The sequence below is a fragment of the Hakea prostrata genome, chromosome 3 (genome assembly GCF_041222555.1).
Source record: "Hakea prostrata isolate BN-2017 chromosome 3, UWA_Hpros_2, whole genome shotgun sequence".
Lineage (NCBI taxonomy): Eukaryota > Viridiplantae > Streptophyta > Magnoliopsida > Proteales > Proteaceae > Hakea > Hakea prostrata.
In genome coordinates, this window is record NC_142602.1 from 32,551,522 (window position 1) to 32,563,262 (window position 11,741).

Below are 11,741 nucleotides of genomic sequence, written 5' to 3' on the forward strand. Positions count from 1 at the left end.
TAGTGTAAAAATGTGAATCTCTAGATTTCATGAATCTAGAGATTCACACAACCAACAGGTAAAAATCTACCATTTGTGAATCCAGAGATTTCAAATCTCTGGATTCGTGTAACCAAACAGGCCCTAAGAGAATCATAATTTTAACCCAACGGAACCAAACCTGGGAAAACAAAATTGATCCATAATCTTAAGCCAACCGAACTAGAATAGAACCAAATCAATTACAGGTATCTTAGAAATTAGCAAAATTTGAAATTCGAACAAGAAAGAAGATCATCTCAGTAAAGGAACTTGATAATTCAAGTTGCAAAGCATAATCTCTTTTACTTCTTCAAGAAAATCCTTTGAAACAAACACTTCTCAATAGATCAAATCCAAAAGCTATGCATGAAAAATTCAGCTACTTATCCACAAAAATAGATGATCAAACTCTTGTGCTCCATGGAAACCAACAAATCTCAATGATACAACATCCAAATAGGATATCTAATTCTTTTTACTCCATTGATTCTACAAACTTTTAAAACACAATGTAAGGTGTTGTCTCCCCCTCAACGAAGCCCTAAATCTCTTTCAAAACAGTAATGATAAGTCTCTAGGAATCATAGGTATGTGAGAACATTATTAATTTTGAAAGAAAGATAGTCTAGAGCACCTATGGCTTTGATACCATGTAGGCTAGAGGATAGACGAAAAGGGAACACAACAATGCAGAAAGGAAGAAGAATAAAAATGTTTGGAGAAACACTAGGATGCCTTACTCATCATATGTGTCTCCTATAACTGATTTTTATTTATAAAGCTCACCAATTATAACTAGAATAGGAAACTAACCAAAAAGAAAATTTCCAAAATGAAAACTAGGATCCTCGAGTCAAAATAACTCAAGATTCTCTAACTTGTCGTATTCTATCATTTGAACAATTCGAACTCTTTACTTGCGAGTTAATAAAGGTCCTATCAATTTTTTTCCGTTTAAAATTTTGTTGTGGATGTGATGCTTGCATGGTTATGGTAATACATTAGTGGTCCATTGGGTACTATTGTATTCATTATGTCCCATCTGGGCGGGCTGTGACAACTATTACAATCATAGCGTATTCACTTTTCACTCAAGCTTAACATGTTGGTTGTTATGTGTATGGCACATGCTTACGTATTTGTATTTTTCTCTTCAAGAAAATATAAAAAATTTAACTATATTTGGCACATGAAGAAGATAACTCTATCTCCAAAATTCAAGTTCAATTCTTTCCCGCTCAAGGATAGAGGATAACATTACTTTGACTTTCCTCCATTATATATTTAGGATAATCCACCATGTTAGTGGCTCGAGGTGGTCTTCGTCTTGAATATAGGGTGGAAATTAAGGGTGTGAATATGGTATTGCCCAAATCCTGATTGACAAAATGCATTCTTTGTAGTGACACTCTTACTCGTTAAAAACATATTTACATTGGTATTGACACAATGGAGGGTAAAATTGTCCACAAAACCAACAAGTGTACGTATACTTTTCCTTATTCAACATAACAAAATTTATAAGAGAAAGTAATTTTTTTTTGGGAGGGGGGGGGGGAAATTTCAAGAACATCCCAAAATTATGCCAAATTGACAATCATCCCATTTTCCATTAGAACCATTGGTTGGTTAGAGGAATGAATATTATACCCTTACTTAGAGTTGTTAAGTGGTAGAATAAAAATGTGAAGTAATGCCCTCTAAAGCCTACCAATTGCGAAACCTTTTTAAATCACCTCTTAATTTTGGAATTTCCTTGAATGGCGGTAGTTTTATTAATTTATTATGTTTTGCCTAAATTGTTTTCATTAATTTTTGCCATGATTAAACTATCTCATCTCACAATGTTTTTTCTTTTTCATGGTTATGCATTTCAATTCAAAAGTTTCAAATCCAGTTCCTAAATTGACAATTTGTTATTTTATTATTTTTTTTTTGGGTGAACCCTAACGATTTAAATCATCCAAAAACCAACCACATGAAAAGTTATTTTAACCTAAAAATATATGGCTAGATTTTTAACAAAAAAAAAAAAAAAAAAAAAAGACCACCACCCTTTAGTTACTAAAATAAGATTGTGGACATCAACGACTAAAATCTGAAAGTTGAAATATCCCAACTTTTAAAGTTATGATTATCGAAGGAATGATGCAATTTTGAAAAGTTGGAAGGTTTACATTCCTTTCATTGAGAATAACAGAAATTAGGTACTTCTAATTTTACAAAAATTCTTAAGATCTCGAAGAAATTTTATCCATATTTTATTTAAATGTCATGAATATCTCAAGTGTTCACATTATATAAATTCGAACATAATGAGTGTTAAGCATAGACAGCCCAAAGGTATGTCTCGGAAGAAGATGCATGAGCTCTATAGGCTTGTACTTTAAAATGCATAAATGGGGAACATCAAGTCAACAATTGGGAATGGGGCGAAGAGGGATGGTTTAGTCTCAGTTTTGCTTCTTCTTCTTCGTCTTTTTTTTTTTTCATTTGAGACAAGAGCTAAAAAGGTGTTGACACCTTTCTCTTTAGAATTCTGTGATGAGGAGGGGTCTCAACTAGATGTATCTTTTCAATTCGAACGGAAGATTGGGGAGCGTAGGAGAAAAACCCTGGTTTAGATGAGAGAATGACAATATGAGAATGCCTAGCCAAAGTTGAAGTTGAATTTGATGGATTTGGGCTTCATTGCTTTGTTTTCGGGCTTCCAAGTTAGTTTCAGTCATAGGTTTGGTAGATGGACCTGCTAGGTTTCCAATTTGGGTAGACAAAGAAAGCTCGGAGGGAAGCGCCCATAGCAGGGGTTGGGCGCATCAAAAAAAGATTGTGAAAATAGTTTGCCAAGGTCGCATAGCTCGATTGGGATCAGAGCATCCCGTTGTGCTAAGTGCTACGTCTAGACCTTCTTTGTGCCACCCAAGTAGTTGGACGACATCTTAGGAGCTTCTTTAATGTTACCCAAGTATGTGATAGGCCTACACTTACAATGAAAGTTAAAGAGGCCTGACCTAGTGACCGGACCACCTCTGATGGTCAAGTTAGTCTAGGCACAACAGTTGAAGACTCTAAGAGGGGTTCTTAGAGCATAACCAAAATAGTATTAGATAATTCTTCATACCTAGTGAGTCTCTTGAGTTGAGTTTATATTGAGGTTACCTCTTAGGCGGTTACTCCGTGGATTTTTCCCATTGAGTGAAGAGTGGCGTGAGTTTCTTTAAGAAGCATGTTCCCTTTCGTTAGGAGTTCCCTTGTTGGACTCTAATGGAGCCGTTACACGGAGAGTCATTCCCCCATGCTTTTTATGGGTGTCTGGGGTGGTTACTTCTATAACTAGCTCCTTTGACTTAGTCTTTTTTCGGAGGCTTATTTGATTGTGGTTCCCCAGATTTGGAGTACTTGCTCCCTGGCCCGGGTACTTCCTGGCTATGGGTTCTTCACATTTATCCTGATAAGGTTTATACTTACCCCATTAAGGGTTCTTCGTACCTTCCCCCGCTAGGGGTTCTTCGTGCTTTCCCCCATGGGGAGTTCTTTGTACCTTTCCCTATGGGGAGGTTCTTCATTTCTACCCCAATAGGGATTCTTTGTATCTACCCCAATAGGGGTTCTTCATGTCTACCCTCACAAGGGTTCTTTGCATGTCCCCCATTGAGGGCTCTTCACTTGTTCCTCGACGGGGGTATGGGATAGAGCAACCAAGGGGTACTCAAGCCAGTTCCTTACCACTACATGAGCCCCCCATTCAATGCGGTCAACTTCGTTCTAATAGATGGAATGTTCACTTTGCCGAGTGCCTTTATCATGGGTGCTTATTTGAATTTCTATTCTTCTTTGCTCAACCTTTCATGCCTGAACTCCAATTCTGTCTCTAGACTTTGTCCTGGCAAGTTGAGAAGCCCCCAATCGAGTTCTCCAAGAGGTGCCATTGTACTCGGGCTGAACTTTCCAGGCTTGATCTCCTTGTTTAAGAGGTATTATTGTCCTTGTTTATGGGTGCTTGGGCTGAACTACTCAGCTTGTTAGTTTTTATGGAGAGGTGTAAATGTCCTTGTGAAGAGGTGCTCAAGTTGAACTACTTAGCTTCTTCGTCCTTGTGAAGAGGCGCTAATGTCTTCTTGAAGAGGTGCTCAAGTTCAAGATGCTCAGGTTGAGCTACTGAGCTCTTCATCCTCGTGAAGAAGTGCTAATGTCCTCTTGAGAGGCGCTAAAGTCTTCATGAAGAGGTGCAAAAGTCCTCATGAAGAGGCATTAAAGTCCTCATGAATAGGTGCAAGAGTCCTCGTGAAGAGGCGCAAGGGTCCTCTTGAAGAGGTGCTCAAGTGAAGCTCTTGGCTCAAGCCTTCTTGTAAATATCCTCATGAAGAGGTGTTAAAAGACACAAGTATTTGAAGTCAACTGAAAGTAGTACTTTATTGAAACTGAGATGATAGTTACATAAGAGTTTGATATCGGCTTCTTGGTCTCTACCTCTTTTTGGCCAAGGACTTCTCTGGGTATTATTCCATTCTTCAAACATACTTCCTGAGTTGTCCTTCTTGGATAAGCTTCTCAATCTCCACCTTGAGGTCCCCACAATCGTCTATGTGGTGACTGTTGTCTTTGTGGAAATGACAGTACTTAGTCATATTCCTATCCTATGGTGAAGAATGTAGCTTGCCCAACCACTTCAAGAGGTTCTTGTCTTGAATTTGCATTAGGACCTTCGATCTCATTGCCCTTGGTGATTTCTCGTCAAACTTCAATAACCTCTGAGACCGCGGCATGCTTTTGACACCTTTTGAGTAGGGCTGCATAGGTCTTAGATTTGTTTTGGAGTAAAGATTCTAGCAACCGAGGGTGTGTAATTCCTCCCCATAATCTATTGTATGCCACTGTGTCATCTAGTTCCTCAATCTCGATTTACTTTGTCAAATCTCAAGAGGTAGTCTTAGATGGACTCATTCTATCTTTGCTTGATGGCAAAGAGACTATCTGCTATCTTCTTATTCCTAATGCCACATTAGAACCGGGCAATGAATTTTCTCCCGAGCTCCCCAAAATTTTGAATAGACCTTGGCTTCAAATCGGTGAACTATTTTATGGTTGTGCCCTTAAGGGAGGCCGAGAAGGTTCAACACAACAATTCGTCCTCTCTTCCAATTACTGCTGTTATGGATTCGAAGTAGCTAATATGTTCTTCGAGATTGGATTGACCTTCAAAAGGAATGAATGCTAGCATAATAAAGTTGGGTGGAAGTGATGCTCTCATAACTTCTTTAGAGAAGGGTTCTCAATCAACAACATTGGAGTCATCATTATGATCTCGATCTTCAAGCTTTTTCTCCAACTCGTCCATCCGTCTTCCGATTCCATCCTCATCATGGTGTCTTCCTAGAGGTGAGGATACTCTCTCATGGTAGGGTTGAAGATCAGGCTCTGTTGGTTGACCCCCTTGGGTTTCCCGACCCTACCACACCTTGGCCTTCTCCAAGGCTTTCTCCTTCTCATTCTCAAACTCTTTCTTTATGATGTCTTCTTGGAAGATCTTGAATTTGCCTAATCCCGAACAAGCGATTGAATATGCTTCCTCGAGTTTGGTTACCTCAAGGTAGGATCTATTGAGGATTCTTCCCACTTCAAGACTGTTACAATCCGAAGACAACAAATAAAGACTCGACCCTAGTAGAGTTTTGCCAAGCCCTCGGTAATTGATATTCATTTTATTCTCCCTAGTCTGTGTTTTTCCTTTGATTCAGGTTAAATTCTTGACTTTTATCCATATGAATAAAATTTACAATTAATTCTTAAGAATAGAATTATATGCAAATAATTCGGCCAGGGTTAATAACAACTTGAAAAAAAAAAGGTAAAAACCATTGATTTTTCCTTGCAAACATGTTAGGGTTAATATTTCTTCTTCTTCTTTCTTCCACAAATTTTCCCGTTTGATCATTTTGCAAACAATTTTTACACACTCTTAGGCTCTGATCCCTTGGTGGGTTTGGGCCGTGATTCATTTGTTTGACATTACACACAGTAAAACTCCATCTTTAATGTGATTCTTTCATTCTTCCTTCTACAAAAGATTTTGGGTTTGGGTCGTGATTCATTTGTTTGACATTACACACAGTAAAACTCCATCTTTAATGTGATTCTTTCATTCTTCCTTCTACAAAAGATTTTTGCACATTTTTCAACAATTCTCTCTCTTGATTGATTGAGATTCTCAACTTGAGAATGATAGATAAAGCCAAGACTCGAGAGGCTGAGTTCTCTGTGCTTCCACAATATGTTTTAAACCCGTACAATCCAAAACCATGGTTTTTATTTTTTATTTTTTATTTTTTTTTTTTTTTATAATAATTAATCTCTATGTTGGTTGTGTATGTTAATTTATGTACAACTATGTTCGACTCGAACATCCAAATCTTTTACTTGATTTTCTTTTTCTCAAACGAATAATTCTCGAATCCGAATTCACATCTAAATTTTAATTTGCGCTTTTTTGACTGAATTGACAAATTGATTGATTGAATAATTCTCCATCCGAATAATTACCGAATCCGAAATTAAATAACTACGGTTCAAAACCATGAAGACGATATCTAGACTTTTCATTTTTCCCCTCTCTAAAGTGTGCTTTTGACAATACTCAAAATAAATAGGACAAATTACATATAGACCCCATGTTTGCAATCAATTACATCTACTACCTCTAAAAATATCACTTATAAATGCCTCCTTAATACTTCATTAGAAATTTTCATTTATAACTTTCAATTCTTAGGAGTAAGAGCCAACTGTGATTAATTTTTTTATTTTAAGAAATAGTAAATATAATTGATCACAAACACAATGTGTTTATACGTAATTTGCCCAAATAAATAAAGAAAATTCAAGCAACGGGTTCCTATTTCCACAATGCTTTGCAGACTTCTCTTAGAAATAAGTTAACTTGGGGGCAGAGCAAACCAGAAACTTTTCTACCAAGAAATAAAAGACACAAGGCCGGCCAATAGTTGAAAACCCTTCAAAACCCTCCCTTGTTTGTTCGTGTTTTCCCATCCTGAAAGTGGAGATGGATCACATAGCGGCTGCCGAGGAACGTATAGTTTCAGAGAGATTGCGACGAAAGCTTAACGAAGTGAATGTAGCAGCGCAGAATCAACTCTCTGAAGTACAAGACCATGTCAATTTTACTCTTCAGGTTCGGTTCTCCTTCTCTCTCTGGATACCTTGTTGTGTGTTTGATGCTTGGTTACATTCTGTTTTGGATCCTGTGCAGCTGGTGTTTACATTGTTAGGTTCTCTCTCACGCCACTATATCTGATATTACCGACTTTTTTTTTTAATCTGTTTATGTTGCTGATGTTGCTTCTCTTCGTCAGTGTCTGTATGAATTTACAGGTTTTCACCCTTTTTTTTATTTTTTTTGGGGGTTGTTTTCTGTTTCTCCTCATTTCGTTTCCCCCCATTTGGCTAGTCTCTTAATTTATAGGTTCTCAACGCTTTGTAGATTTTTTGGATCTACAGCTCGGGAATGGGGTTTTTTTTTTTGGGGGGGGGGGGGGGGGGGTGTGTTGTGGGAAGCTTCTTATCTTTTTCCATTGGTTTTGTTTTCTCCCTCAATAACGTTCCTTTTAATTTATTGCCTCATTTGATTCTCTTTCTCTTATAACTTGTTCATTCGCCAGGAAATTTCATCAATCTGACTGATTCCGAGTAACAGTTTTCCCCTTTTCTCCAAACCATTATGATTTTAATCGAAGTTTTTATTTGGGTGGTGCTTACAGAAAGAGTACTTCAACTGCGCATACAATTGCTTTGATAGGAGTAGAAGGCAAGAAGAAATAAACAGTTGCGTAGAAAATTGCAGTGTTCCAGTTCTTACTGCTAACAATCTGGTTGAGAATGAAATGGCCAAGTTTCAAGTAAGTTGCTAGAATTCTTTTATCCAATTTGGTCTCTCAAGATCCATAAAGGTTTCAAAGTTTTTGGTTGATACATTTCTCGAAAAGTTCTTGAGATTTCAGTTCTTGCCATTGGAAAGCCAAAATCATGGTGTTGCCTTGGTATGGCTTAGACAGTGGAAAGGGCACCCAGGTGACAAGTTTCTTGCCAAAGTTGTGATGCAAAAGCATCTCCAGCAACAACATTCTAAGATACTTCTGTTTGAAAGGTTTTGTAAGTGGCACTGTAATGTTTCAGTTGGACTAGAGAAAGAGTATTATATTTCTTTCTTCAATCATGCTTCATTGTCATTGCTGTTGCTCTATAAAAATCCTTGCTACCAACACTGCTGCAATTTTTCTAAAATATATATAATATACAGAATTTACTTAATCCAGAAACTTATTTTTGCTGTTAATCCATAGATCTCGTATCTTGTGGATCTATTCTACAATCCTTTATTGAACAGGGACCAGAAATTAGTAGTTCTTGGATTAGGATTCTGAAATCATCATGATTCCTGGACAAGCTTGATCAAATTTGTCTTCTTTGTTTCTTGAAATGCTGCAATCCCATTAGTTATAAATTCTGGCCTATGCTTGTGTTGGCCCTTTGCTCCAATGTGTCTTCATTTTAATGAGCCATTTAATGGGCTTATAATATGTCGAGAAGCAAGGCGTCTGAGATAAATGTCTTAATGTCTTTATTTTTTAATTGTTATTAAGTGTTTTGTAATGAGCCATTTAATGGGCTTATAATATGTCCTGAGATAAATGTCTTAATGTCTTTATTTTTTAATTGTTATTAAGTGTTTTGTAATGAGCCATTTAATGGGCTTATAATATGTCTAGAAGCAAGGCATCTGAAATAAATGTCTTAATGTCTTTTTCTTAATTGTTATTATGTGTTTTATCTTGGTATTCTACTAGTCCACTCATGTGTGAAGTCAATTTTCTTATCTACCTAGTTAAGGATTGGTTTTAGACCTTTCCTTCTGGTGTTTAAGTCTGTTTTTAAGTTTTCTATATAAGTTTGTAAGGACAGTCAACCTCATTCAAGAATTTGATTAATGTGATTTTGGCTTGAGCATCTTCTTTATTTTATGAGGTTCAGTTTCATGTTGGTATGAAGCCAAAAGTGGATGGTGGGATTCCACTCGAGGCTAAGTGGGATGTTTAGCCACTTCTTCTTGTTCTTCATTCCTTTTCCCCATTAACTCTTCAAAGCAAGTACTTGTCTTGATTTATTTTTGGTATCCCAAATTTGAAAACTCTTTTGATTTGGGCTTACTTCTCTTGAGTTCATAGTTGTGGTTTCAGATTCATCAACTGCAGGTCATTCAAAGTATGCTTGTGGTTTTAGTGGGTGGATCAGAAATCAATTGGAAACATTCCTAGATTTTTGGATCTCTATTCAATAATTTTCTCTACCTGTTAAACCCTTGAATTCTCAGGTGCCATTTTAAATTTATCTTTTGTGGTTTCTTAATAGTGCTATCTTTTTTATAACTGATATTGAACTCCTCAAGTCTGGTCTTTCATAAGTCTACAGTGCTATTTAAGCCCTTCCATCAATTTATATGGTTTCTTAACTTTCTTCATCATGTAAAATAAATCCAATGCTTCTGATTTACTTAAATTTTGATTTTTAACAACATTTTTACTATATTAAGGTTTATCAAATTTTCAGACTTGGCAAAAACCTAAGCGTTATAAGTTGGAAATTGTATCTACCATCGAAGATTCAGTGTTTGTTCCTGAACTAGGTTGACCTCTTTCTTTTTTTTATCTCTTTTTATTAGATTTAAGTTGGGGGTATTTTCTTATTGATGAATAGTATCTTAAGTAAATGTTATTAGGCTAAATAAGTGTTATTGCCTTTAGGATGATGATATTGCACATACATTTGTATAAGTGTTAGAATCTATGAGGTGCTTCTTGTGATTTCCAGTCAGTGTCCAAGAACAATACCACAAGTAGCATTTTGAGTTTTTTTTTTTTTTTTTTTTTGGTGATTTGTGCAAGTTTTAAGGAGGTCAAAAATAGGCTACCTACAGAAATTCAAATAAAAACAATCACTTTTGGGTGTTGAAACCATCGTCTTGAGATGTCTGGGGAACCCCCTGATCTTGACCTGTTTTGACAATATCTTTGCATTTGGCTGGTCAAAACCTGAGATCTTCAATGTGCATACAAGTCACCATACAAGATACATTCTTGATGTTTGACTGGTAAAGAGGCCTATCAAGATTAGCAGTTAAAGATATTAGAACACGAACAAAGTCAATTGGGCAACTGGGCAGAATGTTTCAAAATAGTTACTGCCGTAGGTTTGAGTGTAGTCCTTAGCAAATAGCATTTAATGAGATCAATGCAAAAGTCAGCCTTGAACTAGAGATCATTGCAGCCAGGATCACAACAAGTTTTAATAGGCTGTAAATATAATTTTTACTCCCCCCCCCCCTTTTTGGGGGTTTGTAGGCTCTCGTCCTTGGGCCTCTCACATGCAGCTATCTCAATTGTTGAAACTAGCCTTTCTAGACGAAACAGTTGGAAAACAAGAAATAGAAATTCCATTAGTTCTGGGGCCCTATAAATAGCTAGCCCTAAGTTGCACAAAATAGAAAGTCTCAATAGAAGAAACTTTTTGAAAATAAAAAAAGGAGAGACAAGGTTGGGCGTGTGGTTTGGGGAATGGAATAGTAGAAAAGATGAAAATTTAGTCAGGACATTTTCCATTTTAGAAACTAGAATGTTGGAACATGTGAACCATGAATGCAATGAAATGTCTGATAAGTCCTTGGATTGGAATATTGGGTGTGAAATAATCTAGAGAACCTTAATGTTGTCCTTAAGATGAGAAAAACAAGCATTCGAAGCTTATCAAAGCCATGTACACATCAGTTTGTGATCAAGTTATTCTGTGACATTAGTCTGTGATCAAGTTATTCTGTGTTCTTATCACAAATTGGTGCAGTATATCGTTTATATCTTCAAAGACCTTTTAGTTGTGTTGCCTGTGGTGGGTACTCTTTAATGGACACACTTAATAAACTTTGTTGAAGTATAAATCAATTATACTAATCATGGTACCCAACCCTAGAGCTTAAAGTACATCAACACACTTCTCACTTGAATGGTAGGTATATTAGATGATATAATAAGTGACATGTAATTCCCCTCTTCTTTATTGGGAGTGGGGAAAGTAATATTGTCCATGGATAGCCAGCCGATCTCTTTATTGTGCTTTAATGCTTTTCCACTTAAAGAGAGTTAGCAATGCTATCATGTGTGGTCTACTCATCTAGGAATGAAGTATACATGGAATTGTTTGCTGTACTAATAGCAAACAGGCTCATTTTTTTTTTTTTTAACCTCTTTGGAACAGGAAAGGTTGCAGAGGTCTCTGATGGTTTGCCAAGACAGGTTTGAGGCAACCAAGCTACAACAGAACAAGGGTGGAGCCATTGATGGCTTGGAATCATGTGTTGAGCAAGCAATCAATGATGGGATCCAGCAGTTGCCACATATTGTTGATCGGTTGAAGGCATCGCTCTCCATTGGTCGTAACTTCTAATTGACCAATTCTGCTGATGATGGATAATTTCTTTTTAATCTTGTCCAATTTATAGTTTCTAATTTGTTGGGTGAGCATCATTGTTGAAAGATATATTTTAGTTGCATGCCCTGTTGAGCAGGGCCATATGAGATGTAGAATCTACAATTTTTGTTATCAGATAATGGATAAATTGGATTAAGCTGAGATTTATATTACAGTTTGTTCTACCA

The 11,741-nt window shown here is 36.6% G+C and overlaps 1 protein-coding gene across 1 annotated transcript; it reads left to right on the forward strand.

Moving 5' to 3' along the window:
* The first annotated feature begins 6,938 nt into the window (after positions 1-6,938).
* Positions 6,939-11,741, forward strand: LOC149022115 (uncharacterized). Its single transcript, XM_089150290.1, has 3 exons — positions 6,939-7,210; positions 7,797-7,934; positions 11,341-11,741. The coding sequence occupies exons 1-3, from the start codon at positions 7,082-7,084 to the stop codon at positions 11,527-11,529; spliced, it is 456 nt and encodes a 151-aa protein (XP_089006416.1). The 5' UTR covers positions 6,939-7,081; the 3' UTR covers positions 11,530-11,741.